Raw genomic sequence first — 27,503 nt, 5'->3', positions numbered from 1 at the left:
CAAAATGGAAGTCAAGGATCCATTGCTCTACACAGACTTAAGAGGCAGCAGAATTCTCGGCTGGAAAATAAATAAATCTAAAAGCATACAATGAAAGGCAGTGTGGTGCAGTGGTTAGCCACTGGGTCAATAAACAGCCAGCGTCATGTGACCTCCCCACGAACTTTGAATGCTCTGCAAAGAGGGCCATCTGGAGAAAACCAGCCTACGGTCACTCATTGTCTTAAGATGGAACGTGGGTGGAAAGAGCAGATCTTCCCATCAGCCTCTCGCAGATGTTCTGGAGGCTTCAGGGCTGCCCCTGAGATTTCCAGGGTTAAGGGGGTCTCTAGAGAGTCTGCTTTTTTCAGCATTCATCCCAGCTTTCTTGCACAAAACTGGTGATGTGAAACCTGGTGCGGGAGGCAGGAACAGAAAAATTGCGGCAGAGGAAATCCCATTCTTTCCCCATTTTTTTCCTGAGTCCCTCGCCCTCCTTGTTTCTGGGGGGGGGGGAAGAAAATGAGAGAAAATGCCCCCCACCCCCCATATTTCCAGTTTTTTCCCAGCTCTTCACATCTCTACACAAAGCTTACCCGAGGTTTTTTAATCTTGAATGTTCGAACATATTAAATAATAATAAAAATAATAATTTATTTATACCCCGCCCTCCCCAGCAAAGACCAGGCTCAGGACAGCTAACACCCAATATAAAACAATTGATCGAAATACAACTTAAAAAGCAAGATTAAAATACAACATTAAAACATTAAAGTGCAGCCTCCTTATATTAAACATCCATCCTGATTTGCTTGGGGGTGTTTATAGGGCTTCCCATTGTTCATCCCACATTCCTAAAGGTTTTTTGTCTGTTTGTGTGTTGGTGAATTTGTTACACTCGAGCAACAGGGTGCATTGATCCACTTTCTTATTTTTGTTATCATTTTATTTTGTGTGTGTGTACACACACACACACACACACACACACACACACACACAAACTGAAATGGTTTACAATGATCATGCAAACCTACGGCAGGCACTCGAATCCTTCCTGCGAAACACTGACCGTCTAGAAGCACCAAAAAAGAACATGCAATGGTTGACCCTCTAGCTTTGACATGCATGTCATTTCTGACCAAGCTGCACTCACCGTGGATCAATGAAGATCTCCACGAGGGCGGTGAAGAAGAGGACGACGCAGGAACAGCTGAAGGCCGCTCCGCTCTGCTTCTCCTTTTCCACGGAGTACCGGGTCTCCATCTCGGGGTCGATGAAGCGCATGGAGAGTCGATAGGTGGATCTGCCCTTCATCCTGCCAGAAACAAGAGACGTGTGGAGAACTTAGGATTCCTAGAAGGTCTGCAGGACAGCTATGTCCCAGCTCCACTGCTGGAAATCTTACAGGTGAGTGCTGTTGCTCTCAGGCCCTCCCTGCTTATAGGTTTCCCACAGGCATGCGGCCGGCCATTGTGAGATCAGGATTCTGCCATAGATGAGCTATCCTTCTATGTTATGGTTACCAGATTTTTTTCAATGAATCTGGGGAGATTATTATTATTATTATTATTATGAAGCTGAGTAGCAACAGGGAGTCAGTAGTGGGGATGGTGAGGCAAAAGACCCTGGGCCCAAGCACACATGCATATTGTATAAAGGTGCAAAGCCCTTCTTTCGCACCCTGTGAAACATAAATGCACAGAGTTTTAAAAAAACTGGGCAATGCCCGCCCGTCCGAGCCTGCCCCGATCAGTCAAAACAAAGGGGGAAGGGGGCAGGAGATCTGTACCGCCAGACGCCCCCGGTTTCCCCTTGGCAGTGGCAGCGGCAGTCAGCAGTCAGCAGCCCAGAGCCAGCCTGGTAGCGCAGTTGGCTCTGGCTGGTTTCAGGAGCTGCTCGCTGCCGTGGCGCCCACCATTTTTCTTCTCCAGAAGTCCCCATATGATGTGTTGCGCACAAGACACATCATATGGGGCCTCGTGCAAAATCACACCATGGCCCATCTAGATCAGTGCTACATACTCTGACTGGCAGTGCTCTTCTTCATCCACCGAGGTGCACTCTCCCCCTGGTCTCCCAAGACAGACAGATGCCAGCCAACCAGGTTATCTAAGGCATTTTTTCACTGTCTCCTATCTGAGCCTTCCAAATGAAGAACGATGCTTTCAAGGGCTGCTAACCCTGATGGCTATGCTCTATGCCCCATTGTTTCCCAAACCTGGGTCTCCGTCTGTTGTTGGACTACAATTCCCATCATCCCTAGTTAGCAAGACCAGATGATGGGAGTTGTAGTTCAACAAGAGCTGCAGACCCAAGTTTTGGGAAACCCTGGTCTACCTCCACTACTGGAGGAAGCAATGCTTCCATTTGCTGGTTGCTGGAACCACAGGAGGATAGAGGGCTCTTGCGTTGAGGTCCTGGTTGTTGGGTTTCCCTTGGGCGAATCTGGTTGGCCAGAGGATACTGGACCAGGTGGGACACTGTTCTGGCCTCCAGGCTTGTTTCTAGTGCCCTGATTCCTGAGAAACTCAGGTTTCCATTTTTCAAAATGGTAAATCATGTATTTGCTCCCGGGACGTGGTCTGAGGACACACTGTTGGGATACTGCCAGGGAGACGGAGGCATCAGGGAGGCCCCCAGTTATATCCGGACGATCACCGGTCTCCCGTGGAACAGCATCAGTCAATTAGCGACACGAGCCTCAGAGACATTCCAAGACTCGTGCACACCCTTCCAGCAGAGTCTCCACAACGAAAGATGCTGACAGGAGAGCATATTTACAGCTTTATTCAACATAGTTCAGAACAAAGGAAAAACATGACTGCTAGCCTCCGTGTCCAAAAGCTATACAGTGGTGCCTCGCAAGACGAAAAGAATCCGTTTCGCGATTCTCTTCGTCTAGCGGTTTTTTTGTCTTGCGAAGCAAGCCCATTGACAGCTTAGCGGATTAGCGCTACAGCGGTCTAGCGGCTTCTAGCGATCAGCTGTTAAGCGGCTTAGTGGCTTAGGAAAAGGGGGGGAAGCAGAAAAAACCCGCGTGGACTCGCAAGACATTTTTGTCTTGCGAAGCAACCCCATAGGGAAATTCGTTTTGCGAAGCGCCTCCAAAATGGAAAACCCTTTCGTCTAGCGGGTTTTCCGTCTTGCGAGGCGTTCGTCTTGCGAGGCACCACTGTATACAAAACGGAAGTTCCCAGCGAGACAGTGCTGGGAGTAAACAGGCATGTGATACACAACAATCATGCCTGACCCTTTTAAGGTGGAACAGAACTCTAACCTAACATCCTCCCCCTTTCCGTGTAACCTGTAGTACCTGTGGTTCAACCCAATTGCAACCTCTGCACTTAATTGCAACCTTAAGTTGTTCTCTGTTAACAACCTTAGACAATAGATCTGCAGGAATTTCATTTCCTGGCATGTAGGACACCTGAATGAGTCCTTTTTGAATACACTCTCTTGCACGATGTAACTTAATCTGCAAGTATTTGGTTCTTTGCTTGCAACTCTCTGAGTTCAGCAAAGCCAAACAGGATCTATTGTCTTGATACACCTGTATAGGACATTTCACAGAAACTCTGATGTCCTGGAACAGTTGCATCAACCATTCACAATCCATGAGTGAAAATGACAGAGCATTGAGTTCTGCTTCACAGGAACCTAGGCTCACTGTCATCTGCTTTTTGCACAACCAGTCAAACAGACAGTGGTTGTACATGTAGCATACTCCAGAAGTGCTTGTACCATCTGTGGTGTCACTTCCAAAACTAGCATCTGCAAAGATTTCAAGACCTCCAGTCTTCTGACTGGTGAACCTCAGTCTGTAGTGCAAAGTCCCCTTCAAATAGCGGGCTATGCGCTTCAGAGCTCTCCAATCCTGAACAGTAGGATTGTTGGCATGTCTGCTAAGCAGGTTAGTGCTTACAGCTGCACAACTGCATCGCCTTACCGATGCTAAGACCGGATGGAAGACCGCTGAAGAACCACCTTGGGTTCCATGATGGAAGAAAGGTGGCAGGTCTAAAGGTCTAAAAACCCTAACAGAAAATAGCCAAGGACTTCCGTACATGGGCACTAATCCAGTTCCCTCCAGCTGCTTCTGACCACAACTCCCTCCAACCCCCAAGCACACCAGACACACTCCAAGGTGTGGGGAGGAAGGGAGACTTACGCCTGCACCGACTCTCTCTCCAACAAGGCCTCGTTCAGCAGCTTGTTGAGCTCCTGTTCGTTCTCAGAGGCATCCACCACCCTCTCGGCCAGGTCACGCAAACGCAGGCGCCGCCGCGGGTTGGGGAAGGAGGGGTTCACCACCTGAGCAGAAGGGAAGAGGCAGTTTGGTGCAGTGGTTAGGCTAGGGCCTGGGGTTCAAATTCCGACTCAAATCACAAAGAACGCTGGGTGAACGTAGGCCGGTCACTGCCTCTCAGCCTAATTTACCTCACAGTGCACACTACCCCTAAGTTCCTTGCAGGAAAGACAGCACATAAATTTCATGTTTTGAAAAGGGAATGCAAATGTAAAATCTCACACCAGGGGCTAGGAAGTCGTGTGTGTGTGTGTGTGTGTGTGTGTGTGCAGAGATAGCTCTTGGCCAAGGAGTTGTAGAAATGCATTTTCCTTCAACAGGGGAGCAGGGAGGATGAGTGTTGTTTAAGCCACCCTAGACCGAGGTCAGGATGCAAGGAAGTGAAACAAAAACAAGAGAAGCCTTTCCTCCTGTAAATCCATCCCGAAGTTTCTCTGTCTGCTCTACATCTATTTGCTTTTTGCTTCAGCTCAGGATCTTCCTCACTGGTACTGCACACAGAGTTCCACACCCCAAGGTTCACTTAAAACAAAGCCAAGTTTCTAGCCCTCAAGACTGGAAATAATAATAATGGTCAGTTCCTGGTGAAATCTCACAAGGCTTTGACACCCCTTTGGGATGCTTTTCTCCCCAAAGATGCCTACAGGGTCCTCAACTATCAAAGGCTTTAAAAAAACCAAATAAATCCACAGATATTCCATCATATTCAGTGGCTGGTGTGCAGCTCCTTGAGGCTCCCAATGAATTTTGTCCTCTTTTTTACGGCTCTGTGGCTCCATTATTTTTATGATAGTCATTATTGATCTTTGTAAGCTAGTCTGGGAACCTCTCTCAGTTGAAGGGAGAGGGAAACAGGCTTCGAACAAACAAGCAACTTGTGTTTTTACATTTCTAAAAAAAGGGTGCATCGCCTCAGGCGATTTCTGCTGTGTGCTAGAGGGGAGAAGCTGGTTAGGTATGCCCAGGTGCTCTAATTTTCTCAATACCCTGAGAGGCAATTCAAAACAAAAAATTATGGAAAAGTGGGATAGATATAAAACGTATGTTCAAAAATACAGTAAAGGTTCGTTATCTATGCTAGCATTCTATTAATGTTGGAGTGAGACTGAGTTGAGAAATAAGACTAAGAGCACATATTGATCTAGGAATGCATTAGATAAAATGTAAAGAAATATACAATAATAAGAGTACATTCATTTGTAAAAAAGGAATATACAACGGGATAGACAGGAAGTCTAGTGTGTTGGTATGTATATGATTTGGGGGGGGAATTTGTTTTTGTTTTGTCTTTTCTTCTCTTCTTTTGTTTCATTTTCTTTCTAGGTATATAAAATTTGTATATAATTTTTGTATACGTGTTGGAAATTATATTATAATAAGTCCTGTGATGTAATATGACAACATTTACCGATGTAATATAAGAATGTTAACAAACAAATAAAATGCAAATTCAAAAATAAATATATTCTCAATTTCCATGTGCTTTCCTTGGGGAAAGCATTTGAGTGGTGCGTTCTGGCCCTGTGGCTCTTTTTCGGCCTCCCCCAGCTCCATTGTACCCTGGTGTCCGACTCCTCGGCCTCGTCGGGGCTCGTGCAAGTGGTGTTGATGCTCCCGTTGCACTCCTTGGTGTTGATCAGCTGCGGCGACTCGCCGTGCGAGGAAGAGACGGACAGCTTCTGCAGAGAGAAACAAGGACATGGGCAAAGGAGGTCCAAGGCAGGGAATAGAGAGGAGCTCCTGAGGCCAGTGGCGGAACAAGCTGATTGGGCGCCTGGGGGCGGCGCATGTGCCCTGCGCCCAGGGGTGGGGCCAGGTGCCCGTGGGGCGGGGCCAGCCACCACGGGGCGGAGCAAGTCAGAGCAGGACGTTCCGCAGGGCTACAGAAGTGTCTGCCTATCTCCTCCCACTCCCAGCCAATTTCATTTGTTTATAATGAAACTGTATTCTAAAGTTTTATTTTGAATCGCATATGGGGGCTTTTCAGAGGGATGCTTCCTGTTTTAAAACTTCTATCGCATCCCCTTTCACTTCTGATTTCTCTGAACTGAAAAGTCCCGAAAGCTGCAATATTATGGCTCCATCCCCTCCATCCTGCCCTTTTCTGAACCTTAGTCCAAAATATCCGGAGGGCACCAGGTTGCCTAAGGCTGGCTTAACGTTTTGATTTAATTTAATCATTTTAATCACGATGTCAGTAGCTGCCTTGCTGCCTTGGACCTTACTATATTTAGGAAAGTCAGGGTATAAACCAGGGGTCAGCAAACTTTTTCAGCAGGAGGCCGGTCCACTGTCCCTCAGAACTTGTGGGGGGCCGGACGATATTTTGAAAAAATAATAGTGAACAAATTCCTATGCCCCACAAATAACGCAGAGATGCATTTTAAATAAAAGCACACATTCTACTCATGTAAAAACATGCTGATTCCCGGACCGTCTGCGGGCCAGATTTAGAAGACGATTGGGCTGGATCCAGCCTTAGTTTGCCTACCCATGGTATAAACCTTTCACATAAACACTAACAGTGGTGCTTCCAGAGAATTTGCACCTGTCCTTTGGGGGAGATAGGAAGGCCTGAACACATATTTTTTAGATGTCCCTTTTACGATGAGGCACGTAGAGAACCCATTGACCCCCTGCTGGTGAGGCTCGCTGACCTCCCAGTAAAGCAAAAATTCGATCTTCTCCTGTTAGGCAAAGACAACAAGACGACCCAGATTGTCGCCAGGTTCTGCGCACAGATCTGTAGGCGCAGACCACCCCCCCGATTCAATCTAGTTTGTTAAGAAAATTCCCAAATCCGGATCCACGGGCGACTTTGGGTCATTCCTCTAAGGTAGTCTATTTTAAAGTTTTTGTGTGTTTATATTCCCATCGCACTTTTAAACTTAAAATCCATTGTTGTATATTGTTTTAAATGTTTGTTTTGCTTTTGGGATTGTAGTTCCATTTGTGTTTCTCAAGCTGGTCTCTGACCGTAATAAATTTCATGTCCCAGTGATGCTTTTAAATGATTTTTTTCCCCAAAAGCATTCTGTTCTCACAGTGGCCAACCAGATGGCTGTCTGAAACCTGCAAGCAGGATTCGAACCCAGAGGCCTCTCCCTTCCTGGGGTTTCCAGCAACCGATATTCAGAAGAATTGTTGCCTTCAACTATAGAGGCAGGGCACAGCCTTCGTGGCTACCGGCTGAATTAAATTCCCGGCTGAATGGAGAACTAGGCTTGTTAATCAACTATTGATCCTCAGCACCGAAGTGGACTGGACTGGAAATGTAGAACATGAAGACAAACTAAGGCAGAGAAGCAGGCTCCTGCCATCAAATCCCTTTTCACTCGTTCGCCTACAGCAGCAGCCTTTCCCACAGACTACAACTCCCATCAGGAGTGCTGGCTGGTGCTAATGGGAGTTGTAGTCCAAAGCTATAACAAAGGCCGGATTTTTTCATCTCCTCCAAGCTAAGCAGTTGGCTCCTTACCTCTCTCGCCCTGACCTAGCCACTGTGATCCACGCGACAGTCACCTCCAGACTAGATTATTGTAACTCGCTCTACTTGGGACTGCCCTTGAGACTGACCCAGAAACTCCAGCGGGTGCAGAATGCCGCGGCGAGACTCCCTACAGGGTCCTCGCCGTGGGATCACATTCACCCGGTGCTATACCAGCTGCACTGGCTCCCGGTGGAGTACAGGATCAGGCTTAAGGTGCTGGTTTTAACCTTTAAAGCCCTATACCTATACCTAAACCCACGTACCTACGAGACCGCCTCTCCTGGTATGTCCCACGGAGGACCTTACGGTCTCCAAACAAAAACATATTGGAGGTCCCAGGCCACAGGGAGATTAGGCTGGCCGCAACCAGAGCCAGGGCCTTTTCGGCCATGGCCCCGATCTGGTGGAACGCTCTTTCACAAGAGACTAGAGCCCTGTGGGACTTGACATCTTTCCGCAGGGCCTGCAAGACAGAGATGTTCCACCAGACCTTTGGCCAAGGTGCAGTCTGACCCCCTCCTTTGGTAATCCTCACAGAACTCTAGCCCCATGGTTGCCATTAATTTGATTCTGAATTGATTTTAGAATGTATTTCAATTAATTGACTGTGATTTTATGTAAACTGTGCTATTTTTATTGTTGTTCGCCGCTGTGAGCCTGGCTTTGTCTGGAGAGGGCGGGATATAAATAAATTATTATTATTATTATTATTATTATTATTATTATTATTATTATTATTATAGATCCAGAGGGCACCAGCTTGGGAAAGACTTGAAACATAAACGTCCGATTCGCCAACCAGCCCAGTTCTGGTGCAAGAAAATGACAGCAAGGCTGATCTTCCATCACCCTTGCTTTGCAATGCATCGTAGAGCTGAAAGGGGGAACCAAGGGTCATCTAGTCCAACCCACTGCAATGGAGAAATCTCAGCTTTCTCAGTGTTCTGGCCAGCGTTTGCCAACATAGTGCTCTCCAGGTTTTATCAGACCACTACCCTTGGCCATGCTGGCTGGGGCTGATGGGAGTCCGGCAAGAGATCGAGGGCACCACATTGGCTACTCCCCAATCTACTGCAACGTAGGAACCGGAATGCCAGGATCAGAGATTCTTAGAGGACTGGAGTAAATATATGAACTATTTGAAAAGTAATTGGGATGAACAGATTACGCTAGTAGGATTGCAAGAAGTTTTGTAAGGTGTATTATCTGAAATATTACAAGAAAGACTATGAAAAGAATTACTGTATTTTTTGCTCTATAAGACTCACTTTTTCCCTCCTAAAAAGTAAGGGGAAATGTGTGTGCGTCTTATGGAGCGAATGCAGGCTGCGCAGCTATCCCAGAAGCCAGAACAGCAAGAGGGATCGCTGCTTTCGCTGCGCATCGATCCCTCTTGCTGTTCTGGCTTCTGAGATTCAGAATATTTTTTTTCTTGTTTTCCGCCTCCAAAAACTAGGTGCGTCTTCTGGTCTGGTGCGTCTTATAGAGCGAAAAATACGATATTAGTTAAGGACAATTAAATGCAATATAGAAAGTAAGAAATGCAGAATAAGTGATAAGGAATGGAAAATCATCAGAGGTGTTGACGGAAGTCTAAAATATTGTATAAGATGAGAAGATATGTTGTATGACTGTTGGAACTGATATGTTAAAAAATCAATAAAAATGTATATATATTTTTTTAAAAAGGAACCAGAGCACTGCAGGGCCAAACTTCCTTTGCCTCCGCCAGATCCATGCGGTGCCAGCCCTAACGTTGGGCAAATGGGACATCTGTCCCTGTGGGCCAAGAACACTCACCACACCGTTGATCCCGTTCTTGAGCGGCTTGTTGGTCACCACTATGAGGTAGGTGACGATCCCCTTCTCCTTCAGGTATTCGCAGCGGGCCCCGCCGTCTCCCGGCTCCACCTCAAACTCCCCCTTCAGGCAGTCCATGGTGCTCTGAGAAATGTGCACACGCCTGTAAGGGCCACATCAAAAGCAAGGCGGTCATTGCCAAGGACAGAGGTCAGAGATAACGGAAGGGGGGAACTGCAGGAAAAGCCAGAGCGTGGCTGGGGAACCTCTGTGGTACTCTAGATGTCGTTGGACTACAAATCCCATCATCCCTTGGCCATGGGTGGCTGGTGCTGATAGGAGTTGTATTACAGTTGTAAACTGCTTTGATGTCTGTTTGTTTTTTAATGAAATTGTGGTATACAAAAATTCAAAGAATCACAGAACTGTAGAGTTGGAAGGGACCCCCAGAGTCATCTAGTCTAACCCCTTGCAATGCAGGAATCTCAACTGAAGCATCCATGGCAGAAGGCCACCCAACCTATTGTCGGTTGTCAAACAGCTCTTACCGTCAGAAAGTTCTTCCTGATGTTTAGTTGGGCTCTCTTTTATTGTAACTTGAATCCATTGGTTTGGGTCCGACCCTCCGGAGCAGTTTACTCACTCTACCATGTGACAGTCCTTAAGATATTTGAAGATGGCTCTCCAATCTCCTCAGTCACCTCTTTTCCAAGCTAAACATCCCCGATTCCCTCAACCGTTCCTCATAAAGCTCGCTTTCCAGACACTTCTCCTGGTCTGCCCCGCGGAGGACCTTAAGGTCCACAAATAACAACACTTTGGAGGTCCCAAGTCACAAGGTGGTTAGATTGGTCTCAACTAGGGCCAGGGCCTTTTCAGTACTGGCCCCGACTTGGTGGAACGCTGTGTCCCAAGAGACCAGGGCCCTGTAGGACATGACATCTTTCCAAAGGGGCTGCAAGACAGAGCTGTTCCACCTGGCCTTTGGTTTGGACTCCATCTGACCCTTATGTTTCCCTCCCCTTGTGGTTTTGATCTATGGGCTACTTTTAAAATGAGGCTGCATTTTAAATTGCATTTTAACCTGCATTTTAAATTGGTGGTTTTTCCCCCCTATTATGATTTTACTGTGATTTTACTGGTGTTAGCCGCTCTGGCCAGGGAGGGCGGGGTATAAATTTATTATTATTATAGTGGTACCTCGGGTTAAGTACTTAATTCGTTCCGGAGGTCCGTTCTTAACCTGAAGCACCACTTTTAGCTAATGGGGCCTCCTGCTGCCGCCGCGATGCCAGAGCACGATTTCTGTTCCCATCCTGAAGCAAAGTTCTTAACCCGAGGTACTATTTCTGGGTTAGCGGAGTCTGTAACCTGAAGCGTATGTAACCTGAGGTACCACTGTATTATTATCATCTCAGTTGCCCTCCTCTGGCCAACTTTCCAGCTTGTCGATATCCCCCTTAAATTGTGGCGCCCAGAACTGGACACAGTTCATTGTTAATACGTAAAGGAATTGAATAGGATAAACACCTGGATGGCACGTGGTCCCCAGCTCTGAAATAGTGCCATGTAGGTTAACAGAAGGCGAGGAGGAGGACATAATCTGACCAGCTCCCTTGCTTGGCTCCATCATTTTACTTTTTAGCTGTCAAGCAGCGATGCTGGAACAGAACTCCCCAAATCCGACCTTCACAGAAGCCGCAGCTGGCCAGTCCTTTAGCATTTCAGGGCTGTGGGGGTGGTACTGGAACTTCTAAATAAAGCCCAGATAGTGCTATTAATAGCCAAGCCCCTTTGCCTCCAAAGCAGACGCACGAAAGGCCCTCGTCATTGACCCTCTCGGAATGATGAACATTCATTAGCTCCTTTTTGCTTCTCGGCTGGCTGCGTTTCACTCTTTGGCCCGATCCTTGCCCCGAAGCAACAATTTCTGACAGCTTACGAGCACACATTTATTTGTGCTTCGTAGCAACTGCAAGGAGGGAGGGGGGAACGCGGCCGAGTAGACAGCCCCAGCGCAAGAGGTGGGGAGCCAGAGGCCTCCAGAGGTTGCTGCACTCCAGATCCCATCAGCCCCTGCCAGCGTGGCCAATGGTCACAGATGATAGGAGTTGTAGTCCAGAGAAACACAGTTCTTCACGCCTGTTCTAGAGCCAGCACAGAAGATCAACTTGCAAAACAACACCTTCCACATACCGTATTTTTTGCTCTATAAGACTCACTCCCCCCCCTAAAAAGTAAGGAGAAATGTGTGTGTGTCTTATGGAGCGAATTCAGGCTGCGCAGCTATCCCAGAAGCCAGAACAGTAAGAGGGATTGCTGCTTTCACTGCACAGCGATCCCTCTTGCTGTTCTGGCTTCTGAGATTCAGAATATTTTTTTTCTTGTTTTCCTCCTCCTAAAACTAGGTGCATCTTAGGTGCAGGGGGTTGGACTCAATGGCCCTTGTGGTCTCTTCCAACTCTATGATTCTATGATCTTGTGGTCTGGTGCATCTTATAGAGCGAAAAATATGGTATAATGGGGAAGCGGTTAAACCCCCCCCCCCATGTATCTGAAAATGATGTATAGATGGTACTTAACCCCTGTAAAACTAGCAAAGATTTATCATAAGAGTGATAATCTATGTTGGAAATGTAAAGGAAAAGAAGGTACTTTTTACCATATGTGGTGGACTTGTCCCAAGGTGAAAGACTTCTGGGAAACGATTTATAATGAATTGAAAAAAATGTTGAAATATACATTTATTAAGAAACCAGAGGCCTTTCTTCTTGGAATAATAGGTTTGGAATTGCCCAAGACAGATGTTAGATTGTTTTTGTATGCCACAACTGCTGCTAGAATTTTGCTGGCCCAAAACTGGAAATCACAAGAAGTACCAACAGTGGAGGAATGGCAGATGAAGATGATGGACTTTTCAGAGCTAGCCGACCTGACCGAAAGAGTCCGCGACCAGAAGGAGGAGGAGTATCAAGAGGAATGGAAGAAATTTAAAGACTATTTAGTTAAATATGTTAAGATAACTTAAATAGAATTACTTGCGAGTATCAAATCGACCTAGGATTTAAATATGTGATGTTGTAGAATACTATGGATAAAAGTTTAAATGAAAAGAAAGAAAGATGTTAATTGGACTAAGTAAATTTTATGTAAAATTAGTTTTGGAAAACTGCTGCAATGATTTATATGGAAACTCAGCCAGGGGGAGTCGAGGAAGTCATCTAACAATGTTAACAAAAGCGGAATTTCTATAGTTAGGATGTTTGTTTGTTTGTTCTTTAGATGTTTTCTTTTTATGTTTGATGATATGTTTGTTTTAAAATTTGGAAAATTTAATTTAAAAAGATTTGAAAAAACAAAAACAAAACCCCTGTATCTGTATGCTGAGTTCTCCTCCTCGCCTTGCCTTCTTTTTGAAAAAATATATTTTATTAGCTTTTGACACAAAACTTATTCAATTATTCAATTCACTTTCAGTGAATAATTTCTTACACTTTGACTTCCCCTCCTTACGTCCACAATGTTCCTGTTGTCTTCCTTGACCTGCCGCCGTAACTGCCGTTTATTTTCTATTGTATTACAACTTATTTTACAACAATTTATTCTCCTTCCCTTGCCTATTATTCAAATCCTGTTCGCTACAGCTCATTCTCCTGCGCAGGCAGAATGGGGTGAGAGGTCTGGTCTTCCTGCTAAATACCTGAACCAGTAAAATGCTTAATATCCTGCAGATTACCGTATTTTTTGCTCTATAAGACTCACTTTTTCCCTCCTAAAAAGTAAGGGGAAATGTGTGTGTGTCTTATGGAGCGAATGAAGGCTGCGCAGCTATCCCAGAAGCCAGAACAGCAAGAGGGATTGCTGCTTTCACTGTGCAGTTGTTGTTCTGGCTTCAGAATTTTTTTTTTCTTGTTTTCCTCCTCCAAAAACTAGGTGCGTCTTGTGGTCTGGTGTGGTCTTATAGAGCGAAAAATACGGTAATCCTTCCGACTCTGTGCTTTTAGCTTTGTTGGGTGGTTGCAGCAGGTAAATGAGAACTATAGCTTTCATTTGGCTATAGTTGTCCCCCCAAAAAGCCCCCCCCCAAAAAAAAATAGTCTGCATGCAACAAGTTTTTGAGGTAGGTTAAGATGACTGGCCCAAGGTCACCCAGTGGATGTCATAGCTGGGGGTTTAAACCTGGGGGGTTTCTGCTGACCAACCCACTAGACCACAATGGCTGTTAATGAAAAGAAACACGATTCTCTCTGCATTTTCTATTTCTTTTGTCCTCTCTTCTTTCTCGCCTGCTGGAATGATTTCCATATATATATATATATATAAATTTTCTGTTTCACAATTTAGAGTATTCATTTAAACAACCTTAAAATAGTTCCCTTCTTCTCTTTCCATGGTTCATTTTGCATGTCATAAATCCCTGCATATTTTACATAAACAAAACCACAGAGCCTAGGGCTTGCCAATCAGAAAGTCGGCAGTTCGAATCCCCATGACGGGGTGAGCTCCCGTTGCTCAGTCCCTGCTCCTGCCAACCTAGCAGTTCGAAAGCACATCAAAGTGCAAGTAGATAAATAGGTACCGCTCTGGCAGGAAGGTAAACGGCGTTTCCGTGCACTGGTCTGGTTCGCCAGAAGCGGCTTAGACCTGCTGGCCACATGACCCGGAAAAACTGTCTGCGGACAAACGCCGGCTCCCTCGGCCAGTAAAGTGAGATGAGCGCCACAACCCCAGAGTTACCTTGGACTAGATTTAACGTCCACTGGTCCTCTACCTTTACCTTTAAACCATTTAGTATTCCATTATTACATCCATCAAAACTTATCTACACTGTTGAATTTTCTTAATGCTGTCAACTTTTAAAAATATACACAATTTCCCCCCATATATTTAATAAACATTTTCCAATCTTTTTTAAACGTATGTTCTCCTTGTTCTCTTATTCTATATGTTAGGTCCACAAACTGAGCATATTCCATCAGTTTAAGTTGCCATTCTTCTTTGGTTGGGACTTTGCTCGTTTTCCATTTTTGGGCTAGCAAAACACGGGCCACAGTAGTGGCATACATAAATAACCTTTTCAGACACTGAATTATCCCCAACGAAAAGGACTCTGGTCGTTGTTGTTTTTTGGAAAAGTGCTTTTAAACATTGTTTTCAATTCATTATGAATTGTCTCCCAATACTCTTTTACCCTTTTACAAGTCCACCACATATGAAAGAACATACCCCTCAATCTCATTGCATCTCCAGCACTTATCTGATTCAGTCTTATACATCTTAGCAAGCCTAAGATGCTGGAATGGTTCCCATCCCAGACACAGGACATCGCCCCAGAAGCCTCTCACCCTGGGATGCCGCCGGCCTCCATCTTATTTGCCACCGTCACATCTGTGGACCACACATCATACTGCCAGCGCTTCTGGCCGAGGACCCCGCCCAGTACGGTGCCGCTGTGGACCCCCACGCGCATGTCCACGTCTGTTTTGGTCTTCTCTCGGACGTACCTGGGGAAGAAGGAGCCCATGACGACAACAAACACATAATTCAGTTCTTGAGAAACAAAAATCTGCCCCCAGCAGCTCACACACAACCAGTGAGCATGTTGTATTATTTTATTGTTGTTAGCCGCCTTGAGCCCGGCTTCGGCTGGGGAGGGCGGGATATAAATAACATTTATAATTTATTATTATCTGTTTATCATTCCTTTGGCTGCTTCGCCTGTACACTTTTAAAAGTTTCAAAGGCAAGTTGCTTTAAATTGTTGTCAATATGCTTTTTATTAAAGATTTTCTTAGCTTACCAAAGTCCCCTATCCTATACCCTTTTAAAATGTGGGGGGTTTATTGTTTTGTATATTTTGTGGTTTCATATTTTGGTTTTGTTATGTGAACTGCCCTGAGACCTCCGGGTATAGGAGAGGATATAAATCCAAATAATAATCATTAACAACAACACACTTTGTCTCTCTTTTCAGATCATGAAGTCCTTTGTACAGTTCTATTCAATATGACACTTTAAATGTTGTATACAATATAAGGTATAGGGAGAAGAGAAGCGGGTGGCAAACTTGCCCTCTTTTCCCTAGTGTATCTGCAAGGTTTGTGTCTCAGTATCACATGGATACGCTCTCTTTCTTTTCATTTATTAGCTTTCAGTGAGAGAGGTTGGGGGCCCCAGGGCATGGTTAGTTGCCTTCAGCTGACTGCAGTGAGGCTTGTTTACGTGTGTGTTGCGGGAGGTAGGTTGGCTATTGGATCAAGTTAGCCATATTGATTTGTATGCTGTTGGTGTGTTCTTGTTGTCTTGGTTAATATGGTTATAATGCTGCAACCTGCTCTGGGACATTAGGGTGAAGGGCAGCTGATAGGGATATAAACAGATATACAGATAGATAGATAGATAGATAGATAGATAGATAGATAGATAGATGATAGATAGATAGATCGTTCTACCCAGACACTGAGGTCCAGCTCTGAGGGCCTTCTGGCGGTTCCCTCACTGTGAGAAGCCAAGTTACAGGGAACCAGGCAGAGGGCCTTCTCGGTGGTGGCGCCCGCCCTGTGGAACGCCCTCCCACCAGATGTCAAAGAGAACAACAACTACCAGACTTTTAGAAGACATCTAAAGGCAGCCCTATTCAGGGAAGCTTTTAGTGTTTGATGTATTACGGTATTTTAATATTTTGTTGGAGGCCGCCCAGAGCGGCTGGGGAAGCTCAGCCAGATGGGCGGGATAGAAATAATAAATTATTATTATATATTATTACAGATGATAGATACTTAAGTAGGTAGGTAGATAGATAGAAATGATAGATAGATAGAAAAAGGAAGGAAGGAAGATGATAGAGAGATAGATATAGATGAGAGAGTGATTAGACAGATAGATAGATGATAGAGAAAGAGAGAGAGAGATAATGATGATTAGAAGAAGAAGAATCATTGCGCTTAATAGGAAAAACACACAACCCTCGTGTTTGACTTTAAAAAAATGACTTTGAGCCAAAAGTTTGGAAACTTGCGCAGCAGGCCTGAAGAGGCACATCTAACTTATTCCCCCAAGAGGCAGGGATGGCCACAAATCCATGGAGGAGGAAAGGGCTATCGATGGCTCCTAGCCAGGAGGGCTCTGCTGTTCCTCCACAGCTGGAGGAAGCAAGGCTTCTGAAACTCCGCTGCTGGAAACCGCATGAGGGAAGAGTTGCCACTGTGAGAATAGGATGCTGGACTCGATGGGCCAATGACCATCTAGCAGGTTTATACTGTGTCCTTAAGAAGACATCTCTATTAGATTCTGGACAAGGGGTGTGAGATGTTGCCACCAAACATCAGATCTGAGTTTCCAAAAAACAGAGCTGAGCAGCCCACCACTCCTCTCTCCCTTCTTGCACGCCTGGAATTTAAACGACTGTCCCTTGTTTCTATAAACGAGCTACTAAGCCAGCTTTCACTGCTATCCCCTGGTAATTTTCCATAAACATTAAGAGCTTTCCGTCCCTGGGATCAAGTTTTGTTTTAGAAAAATGAGGAGGAATGAGGGAGATTGTTTAGTGATAAACTCTGTGGGTGGAAAGAAGATCTGTCGAGAAAGGTCTCCAGCTCACATAAAAGCTCACAGCTCAGAAGCAGCCAGGCGTTAATAAGAGGAACCATTTTAGCCTGGGGGCAGCATTCCCTTCTGGACAAACTTTGTGGGAGCCACATGCCAATGTCTGGAGCGAGAGACAAAAGTGGGTGGAGCGACAAATGCCATTTCCCCCCCTTAGGAGGCTAGTTTCTACTCTTACATTCACACATCCCTTTCTCTGCTCCCTCCAGGTGAGAGGGGCTGGTGATTGTCCCAAGGGCCACGTAGAGAGCCCTGGAGAGTTGCATTTGGGCCCTCTCTTTAGGAGAAGAACCACAAGGTGCTAGAATCCTGGCTTGAGTCAGGGAAGGAAGAATACTTGCTTTTGTTCAAGGAAGGCAGGGAAGGGCAGGGAGGTGGCCCAAAGATCCTAACCCATCAGAGAAATATTACAGGCAAGTCCAAGCCTCTGGGAGATCCATACACATCAGAGGAAGCAGCCAAATTTGGGGCTGCAAATCTCTGATCCCACAGATTTCAGGAAAGAGCAGGAAAAACCATCTCACCAATGGATCTTTGTGGAAGGGAGGGAGGGAGGGAGGGAGGGAGGGAGAAATGATTCCTCCAAATCATAGAGCTGAAGGGACCACGAGGGTGTGGGATGTAATCCACTGGGAGCAGTCAAGTACAACATTCCTTGTTTTCCTAGAGTGGCATGCAAGGGAATGTTTGGTCCAGCCAGTCGAAACTTCCTGTTCCTCCTGGCCTGGAGCATCCTTCCTCTTGCATGTGACTAGTAGGTGGGCGTGACCTTTCTAGACCTGGTAAAAGGCAAAGTCACACTGCTACCTTCCTCTTTTTGACCTTCCTGTTCGTCCTGCCTGCTTCCTGCATCACCTGGACTGTACTTCTGGCTCCCACAGCAGTTCCCCAGGTTATCTCCCATATGGGGTAGACCTATTTGTACATGTTTGTAACTTTAAGCCTAAAGCCTGCCTTCAGAGATCATACTGTGCTCTGCCTGATTGCGAGTAAAACTACTTTTTGTTACTTAGGAATAGGACTGTGGTGTTTTTATTCTTTTAGGAGGATTCAAAAGGGGTCTTACCAGGAAGATTAGAACATAGCTCAATCTGGACCAGCCAGACTGAATTGCTTATTGCCTTAAGAAACTCACATGAGTTTGCAACCAGCTTTCTGCTGCGTAAGAAGGGGAATTCACTCTGCTAAGTGAAGAAACTTGCTAGTGCAAGTTAGGAAAGATATTAATTAACAATCTATCCTCTCCTACCACCTTCAACATTCCCACATAGGGTCATCTAGCCTCATGCTCTACCGGCTGAGCTATTGCAGGTCCATGACCTGTTTACTGAGCATTCATCCGGCTTTGCTTTCGCAAAGCTTAGGCAGAGGCTTTGTCAGGAGCTCGTCCTACACTCGAGTAGGACCCTGGCAGAGACACATGCCCAACTGGCATGTTCTCTCCCTCTTGGTCGATCATTCAGGAGCTTCAAACACTTTCTCCTGCCCAAACATCAAAGCGACCGATGCCAACAGACATCAGCACACTTAGGGATCCGCAGAGTCTTCGCAGTTTGCTTAACAACTCAGCATTTTGGGTAATCTACTTTATTTACATATAAACACACACGGAGCACTGCAACATGGCTCCCTCTCTCTCTAGCATCAGACAGCAAAGAGAAAAAGGACAATAGTCCCACTATATGGAACACAGTAACACAAACATCCTGTCTCCATCACTTCCCACTCTGTGGAGTCAAAACATACACCGTCATGTGAAAGACCACAATCCCATGACTGCAATCATGGAGCAGGAATTCTAACAGATTACACCTGGTCTTTATTGAGCATTCATGCTGATGTGGTTATGGGGATAACCAAATGTCTGTAGGTCAGAGTCTGCTGGAAGCATCGAGGGCTTATAAGACAAAGATGTTGCTTAAGTATCCTTGCCTTCTCAACACTTTTGCAGGGTATGTCCTTTGCCTTTCTGGCAGGAACAAGGATGTGTGTGGTTTTTAAAAACTACTCTTGGAATGTTTTGAACGTGTATCATTTGCATCATTATTGCATTTGTGTGTTTATTCCTGAGATCCACCTTGGGAGCCCGTTGGGCTGGAAGATGGCATATAAATAAACATAACATAACATAACATAACAACTTAACATGTGTTCATCTTGCATTCCACCTTGTGGGGTGGAATGTCAGACGTCTTCCCACCACTCCTCCGTTTATCCCACACTTTCCCCTGCACTTAGCCACCACTTTCCAAACAGTAAAAAAGCTTATTAGACTTCCGGGTTGACGCCATCGATTAATGGCGGATTCCCTCCGAGCTCCGGAGGGAATCGGCTCTGCAGAGACTGGGTCTTGCCGCTGTGGCGACGAGGGGACCCTTAAAATCACAGGCGCGGAAGCCTGTGAGCGTAGTGACTCGGCGGGCACCATTTGCGCCCCCCCAATCCGTGAAGGAGCCTTTTTAGAGGCTTCGGAACGGGGACGGGGTGCGGCGCAGTGCTGAGAGTACTCCCTCCTCTGCGGAGTGAAGCCGCAAGCCATTATCGGAGAGCGCTGACTTTTTCCTTGGAACAATCGGACTCTAAAACATCAACCCGTAATATGGAAATTGGAACTTTAAAGAAAAATTTGGTGGATCAGGAACGAGCGGGGAAGGGTTAAAAAGGAAGTCCACCCCCCCGCCTCTTTGTAAACAATTCAAAGCAAAGGACCTGCTAGCTAAGGTCGAGAGAATCTTTTCTTTCTTTTTAGTAAAAGATTTTAATTTCACGGTTTTGACACTACAAGAATTTTTACTGGAGGATATTAAAAGAAAAGAAAGAAGTGGATTTGTTGGGATGGTGTGATAGAGCCTTCAAATGTGCTTTGATTGGGCCAGCCTAACATTCCAGCATGCCTCCGGATCCCACTCGTGAAATACCAACACTCCTTCCAGAGAAAGGAAGGAAGCCGTGGATGGAAAATGGCAAGAGTTAAGAGCCACATAAATACTGGAGCAGCAGGTAGGAATTGCTTACGAAATAGTTGAAGGATTATGCCAAAATGGCAAAAATGGCCGGAAGAATCAGAAATCAGGAAGACCAGAATTTTAAATAGGAATGGGTAAAATTCACAATTTACCTTAAAAACCATTGTAAACAGTTAAAATCGTTAGTAGGATTTGAATAACGCTTGTAGTTTAATGATGAACTTTGGATATAACGGAGATGTGAAAGATTCGGACTATTATTATAAAAGATGCAAGAGGAAAAGATTAATAATAGGACCCACAAAGGGGAGGAGAGAAGTCCAGGGGATTCTTCGGGATCTTGTTTTTATGATGTATGTTTGTGAATTGTAAAATGTTAATTTGAAAACCAGATAAATAAATGTATTAATAGGAACGCTTACGAAATCGCCTCCACCATAGCAAGGCCCATCAGGATAGAACAGACGGCGTGGTCCTCCCGGTAATCAGGCAGACCGCAGATGCAGTAGTAGCAGTCTCCCAGGATCTTGATACGCAGCTGGTGGTATTTCTGGAAGAGCAGGAAAGGGAAAAGGAAAAGGAAAAGGAAAGGAAGTAATTCCAACAGTGGAGGGTTGCCAGGACATAATGTAGAAATCTGCCTCATGGAAAGCGTAATGCTGGTGGTCAACAAAAGAGGTTTAAAGGTATCATGGGCTTTGAAGACACTCGAATTCAGGACGCAAGGGAGAAACATGCTAAGAGGAAGGCATACTTGGAAAATCCTCACCGTGATCAACTCCCGCCCAGAAAGCTATGTCCCTACTGTGGAAGGACACATAGCTGTCAACTTACAGATTTGAAAATAAGGGATCGGCAGCCAAAATAAGGGATTTTCCAAGCACAGGTATGTTCACCTTCTGAGCCCCTCCAAGCCAAAGGCAGAAAGCCCAGCCAGCAGCCAAACGAAGCCTCAAGAGGTGGTTCCCACAGCGCAGCAACCCGGCAAAGGGGGTGCAGCAAGGGAAACCACCGTCACCTCTCTGCTGGGAAGTGCTGAGCAAAGGCGAGTCCCCAGGCAATGTGGCCGATTTGATTGGCACAAGTCATGCAAGCTCCACCCTCCAGTCGTTCTTAGACTCCTTATTGGGTGAGCAACGCAGCCAAGCAACACAGTTGGAGCTTCCCTCCTCCCTGGCCGGCAGGGAGGGAGGGAGAGGAGCTGCTTCCTTTGAAACCCGGGAAATTTAAGGGACATCATCAATAAGGGACAGCAGCGGGACACGGCGCTGGGATAAGGGACTGTCCCGCCAAATAAGGGACGGTTGACAGCTATGGAAGGACGTGTGGATCCAGAATTGGCCTCCACAGTCACTTATGGACTCATTGTTAAAACTGTGTTTATGGAAGACAATCTTCCTCAGCTATGAGTGATCGCCAAAGAAGAAGAAGATAATCCTGAAATTGTAGAGCTGGAAGAAACAGCAAGAATCATCTAGTCCAACTCCCTGCAGTGCAAGAATATGCAGCTGCCCCTTACGGGGATCAAACCTGCAACCTTGGAGTTAATCAGCACCACGTTATCGGCACCCGCAGTTGTTAAAATTGTTTATTTTATTATTTCACAATAAGTTTATATCCTGCTTAAGTGCAAAAAAAACGAGAACCACCTCAAAGCAGTTTAAAAAAGAACAGAACAATAAAACAATCAGTAAAAAGTTATTTCTACTTAAAACATTTATATTTAAAACATTTGAATTTATATTGATGACATTCAAAATTATTTCTTTCAAGGGCAGGCTGCTCTAGCCATGCTGACCTTCAGATCTGCTGAAACTGTTTTTTGGGGGTACAATTTCTTGCCCTGCTTGGAATGAAGTCTCCAAACAGAAAGTGTTGGGAGCCCAAAACACCCTTCCTTATCCATTCAGGCTCTCTGTTTCATAGCTGTCAACCCTCCGTCCTGCTGCTGTCCCTTATTAATGATATCCCTTAAATTTCCCAGGTTTTAAAGGAAGCAGCTCCTCTCCCTCCCTCCCTGCCGGCCAGGGAGGAGGGAGGCTCCAACTGTGTTGCTTGGCTGCGTTGCTCACCCAATAAGGAGTCTAAGAATGCCTGGGGGGGTGGAGCTTGCCTTGTGCAGATCAAATCGGCCGCGTTGCCTGGGGACTCGCCTTTGCTCAGCACTTCCCAGCAGAGAGGTGACGGTGGTTTCCCTTGCTGCATCCCCTTTGCTGGATTGCTGCGCCGTGGGAACCACCACCGCTTGAGGCTTTGTTTGGCTGCTGGCTGGGCTTTCTGCCTTTGGCTTGGAGGGGCTCAGAAGGTGAACATACCTGTGCTTAGAAAATCCCTTATTTTGGCTGCTGATCCCTTATTTTCGAGGCTGCTGGTCCCTTATTTTCAAATCTGTAAGTTGACAGCTATGCTCTGTTTAGTTAAAGAGAAGCTGTTTCTCTTCTCCGAGTTGCATTCACAAATCTTACCAAACCACCTGTTTATTTCCCAATGGAACAAGGCCTTAATTAAATAACAGAGGACGGTAACCATGAAAATTTGCAAGAGTAATTAAAAAAAGAAGCAATTTCCCAAACAGATATTGGTAGTATAAAAGGATTATCACGTGAGTTTAAAGAGGATTCAAATGATCATCCATAGAACTGCTCCCAGGCAGACAAAGGAGGAGTTTTGCTCCAGTGTTTATTGATGGATTATTCTTCTCTGCCACAAAAAACATGGATTTTAAACAGCTGGCATTATAACAGGTCATAATAATTCAGCCCTTCTTTATTGTAAGACCAGCAGGCTCCTCCCCAGCCCTGCTGGGGAATCCTAAAAAAAAAAAAATCAGTGCTGTTCAAAGTTCAGTCCACCATCTTGATTCAAGATGGCAGCCAACTGTATCCAAATAGAGACAAACACATGCCCCCTTGGTCCCAGGAACCGTATTTCTATGGTTGCAAGTTCTTTTAAGTTGCTTTAATATTGCTTCTGATGCTGTAACCAGCAGTGGGACCTTAGAATGAAGAGCATGAAATATACACGTAGCTAAATAAAAGCAAAATTAGGTTATGATATCTTAAGAGGTGTCGAAACGCATGGCGAATAAATGAACTAGTTTGCAAAATATACAGCAGACTCGCAGAGAGCATCCAGCGTTGCCTGTGAATTCTTAGAAACCAAAAAATACTGAGGTTTATACATTTATTTGTCTGCTTCTTAATGGGTGAAAAATACGTATTTTCTAGGGCTGTGCCTAGCCTGCCAGTTCCAGGGCGAACCCTGGGAGGTAATTTATACTGGGAGCAACTGGCCAAAGGTGACTGAGCAGGGATTTGAAACCTATTGTCCTCGGGTCCATGTCCAGTGTTCTCGCTCCACAATCAGAACCAGTGTGAATACCAGTAGTTACTGGGAGGAATCACAGAGGGGGAGGGCGCTGTCTCTCCCAGGTCCTGCATATGGGCTTCTCGTGGGGGCACCTGGTTGGAGACGTGAGAAAGGAGTCTGCACTGGATGGGCCTTTGGCCTGATCCAGTCCCAGATTTACATACAGTCCGACCTCGGGTCACAGACGCTTCAGGTTGTGTTTTTTTGGGTTACGGACACACCGAAACCCGGAAGTACCAGAACGGGTTACTTCCGGGTTTTGGTGATTGTGCATGCTCAGAAGCACTAAATTTCGCTTTGCGCATGCGCAGAAGTGCTGAATCGCAACCCACGCATCCGCAGACACGCCGCTGAGGGTTGCGAACGTGCATCCCGCACGGATCACGTTCGCAACCCGAGCGTCCACTGCACAGTCATACCTTGGGTTGAATACGCTTCAAGTTGAGCGCGTTTGAGGTGCGCTCTGCGGCAACCTGGAAGTAACGGAGGGCGTTACTTCCGGGTTTCGCCGCTTGCGCATGCACAGACGCTCAAAATGACGTCACGCACATGCGCAGAAGCGTCGGGGAAAAAAACCTGGATGTACATTTCCAAAATATAAGACAAAAAACAAATAAAATAAAACCTACCTACAGCAACAGTGTTTTGTGTTGTGTAGGCTCCTTTGATGTAAGCAATGCTAGCCTGCTCCCTAAAATATCACTGGTTTGCTCATTTCTATATATAGGGTGCCTACCTTCTGCATGGACTGGTTGTAGGGCAACATGTGCAAATGGCTTTAGATACCTATTAGGTCCATAAATTACCGTATTGCATATATTCAACACAAAAAAGAGCGACAATTTGTTGTTGACAAAGGACAGATGGACATATAAAGGGCCCCATTCCCTTCAGTATCTTACAGCCTCATCAAACCTAAATCCAGCTCTGGCCTGATCCAACAGCCATGCTCATCTTATGCTTCGACTCTGCCACACTAGCTTCCCCCGTGCTCCAGAGCAGTGCCCAGCTTTTTGCAAGCACAGAGTTAGGGGGTCTCCCAAAGGTCATCCAATCCAGCCCTCTGCCAACACTGGAAATTCAGCGTCCCTGATTGGTGGCCATCCAGCCTCTTCTTAAAACTCTAATCAAGGCAAAACACACACACATATCCCAATTTCCAAGGCAGTTGTGTTCCACTGATGAAAAGCAAATCCACGCCCCCCCCCCCCCCGCCCTCTCAGGAAACTCTTCTTAATCTCTTGTTGAAATCTCTTGTTCCTGAAGAGTGGCTAAAGCCTGATCGAGGCTGAATTAGAACAGAGGATAATGTGTCCCTGGGCTTCGTAAATAGGTTTTATATTCTGATATTCCAGGAAACGCAGCTATATAAAGGTATCAGTTTACCAGGAGATGAGTCTCTCAGTCCCTGAGCACTGTTGATCTCATGTTCTGGAGCGCTTTTCTGAGAACGCCCACAAGGCCAAGAAAACAAGGTGGCAGAACTCAGCGCTGCTCGGGCAATTGTGCATAGCTGTCAAGCGTCCCTTATTTGGAGGGACAGTCCCTTATCCCAGCGCCATGTCCCGCTGTTGTCCCTTATTGATGGATGTCCCTTAAATTTCCCGGGTTTCAAAGGAAGCAGCTCCTCTCCCTAGGGAGGAGGGGGGCTCCAGGTGTGTTGCTTGGCTGCCCGGCCTGCCCCCCTCCGGCCTCCTCTCACCAGCCTCGGACCCCAGGAATCCCTCCCCGCCGGGACTGGTGGGAGCCTCGGGCCCTTCCAGCGCCGAACTGACCATCTCTGCCTGGGGCCTCCCCTCTGCCCATCACCGCTGCTCCCACTCCCGCTAGGGCGTACTGCGGCTGCACCGCCGAAGGACCCAAATGAGATGGGCAGCCTGGCATGGCCTATGAATTGATGAGGAGCCTTGAGAGGAGAGCGAGGGCAAACATAGAGAAAGCAGTTCAGAGAGAGGAGGAGGAGGAGGCGTGGGCAGGTGTTCCAAGGGCTACAAGGGAAGCACCGCAAGCGCTTTCCCCATAGATTAGTAGTGGTAGACTAGCATAGATGGTCTGATCTGCGGGTTTACTTCGGGCGCTATTCCCCCCCCCCTTCCTCCCGCCCCGCCTGATGGAATTGAGAGCTGCAGATGGAGCACGAGAGAAAAGATACAGAACTGCAGCAGCATCTTCGTAGCTTGGACTTCGTTTTGCACGAAACGTGGTTGCTGCTTGTAGTTATTTCATTGCAGTGTTTCATCGGCTGGTGTCTTGAGCAGCAACCTCTGGAAACGAAGGGCTAAAAACCGGCGCTGCTCTCCAAAATTATCTGGTCCCTTTTAACTTCGTATTTCAGCTGGTTGACTAAAATCCCTTATTTTGGCTGCTGGTCCCTTATTTTCAAGGCTGCTGGTCCCTTATTTTCAAATCTGTAAGTTGACAGCTATGCAATTGTGTCCCTCCTGTTCCTGGCCTCTGGCGCCGCACAGGAGAAGGAATTATACACACAAAGCGGTGCATAACTGGAACAAGGACTGTTCCCATAACACACCATCCCCAACTCAAACCAGTCCGGCCAGCATCCTAGAGGGCAAATCCTGAAGGAACGTACGGTCTGCCGTGGAAACTTACCGCTGCTAATTTGTCGAAGCGAGCGAAGAGCTCGTTCAGAAGTTTCACCAATTCCTGGGCGCTGCAGGAGGAGGAGAGCTGCGTGAAACCCACAATGTCCGCAAAGAGGATGCTGTGAAACAAAAGGACCAAAGGAGATTAAGTTGGCAGGTCATGCAAATGGCTGCTGTAGCAAGAAGCTCCTGTACCAAGTCGTGGGCCAACTAGATTCCTCCAAAAATTGACTTTTTCGGCCTGGTGATTCTACTATTTACGGGACCGCCTCTCGTGGTCTGCCCCGCAGAGGACCTTAAGGTCCATGAATAGTCATAGTTTAGAGGTCCCAGGCCCTAAGGAAATCAGATTATCTTCCACCAGGGCCAGGGCCTTTTCAGTGATGGCTCCGACCTGGTGGAATGCTCTGTCCCATGAGACCAGGGCCCTTCAGGATTTAACCTCCTTCCACCGGGCCTGTAAGACAGAGCTATTCCGCCTGGCCTTTAATTTAAATTCAGCCTGATCTTTTATTTCCCTTCTCTTCCCTCCCCCTCCCCTTTTATGAAGATCACCCACTCTGAGACCCCACAGCTAATTCTCCCCTGGCCTCCTCACTGGTCCAAATAGGACTAACTTAGCCAGCTAGCCCTGGGGATTATCTATTGTTTATTAGATGGATTGCCCCTAAATTGATTTCTGAATTTTGAATTTTATTGTTATTCATGTTTTTATACTGCATTTTATGCTGCTTTTACAATTAAGTGTTTTAAATTTGTTGTTAGCCGCCCTGAGCCTGGTTTTTGAACTGGGAAGGGTGGGGTATAAATAAATAAATAAAAATTATTATTATTATTATTATTATTATTATTATTATTATTATTATTACTGAAAACTTTATTCAGATCTCATGTTGGCTTTGGTGATATTTTGCTTACTGGTCTGCCTGTGGGAATCCCTTGCAGATGACCGCAATGCCTGGAGACAAGCAGTCCGGTCGTGTGTCCGTAGCAGTGACCAGAGGAGGAAAGACCACTGGGAGGAGCACTGAGAGAAAAAATGTCATAGTATGTCTGCAGTAGCACCACTGGACGCCTTCATCTACCCTGGCTGCAACGAAACATGTCTCTCTCACATCAGTCTCTACAGATGTCTCGCAAGACAGACAGGTGCCAACTTCTGGTCTGCCTGTATCTCAGCTTAAGGCTACTATTTTACATCTCACCCAGCTTGCGTGAAGTTTCCTCAGTTCCCTTCCAAGTCCCCTCTCCTCTTTGTCTCAACACTTCTAAATTGTGAGACTACTTGTTTTATTTATGAACAGCACCAACAATATTTCAGATATTTCAATATTTCTTGCAACGTAAGCCCTCTTTTTGGAGGTGCTTTTCCTGGGGAATGCTCT

The 27,503-nt window shown here is 46.1% G+C and overlaps 1 protein-coding gene across 1 annotated transcript in view; it reads right to left on the bottom strand.

Annotated features, from left to right (window-relative positions):
- The window catches only part of ADCY3 (adenylate cyclase 3), a 101,161-nt gene that overhangs the window by 17,738 nt on the left and 55,920 nt on the right, over positions 1 to 27,503 (bottom strand). The window contains exons 5-11 of the mRNA XM_083733115.1: positions 26,126 to 26,237; positions 20,569 to 20,696; positions 14,921 to 15,079; positions 9,576 to 9,738; positions 5,845 to 5,964; positions 4,148 to 4,290; positions 1,133 to 1,294 (exon numbers count right to left, since the gene is read on the bottom strand). Coding sequence (XP_083589241.1) covers positions 1,133 to 1,294; positions 4,148 to 4,290; positions 5,845 to 5,964; positions 9,576 to 9,738; positions 14,921 to 15,079; positions 20,569 to 20,696; positions 26,126 to 26,237 — 987 coding nt within the window. The remainder of the gene's footprint in view (positions 1 to 1,132; positions 1,295 to 4,147; positions 4,291 to 5,844; positions 5,965 to 9,575; positions 9,739 to 14,920; positions 15,080 to 20,568; positions 20,697 to 26,125; positions 26,238 to 27,503) is intronic.

This window comes from Podarcis gaigeae (assembly GCF_964106915.1).
Source record: "Podarcis gaigeae genome assembly, chromosome: 3".
NCBI lineage: Eukaryota > Metazoa > Chordata > Lepidosauria > Squamata > Lacertidae > Podarcis > Podarcis gaigeae.
This window is presented reverse-complemented; position numbering and strand designations above follow the sequence as displayed.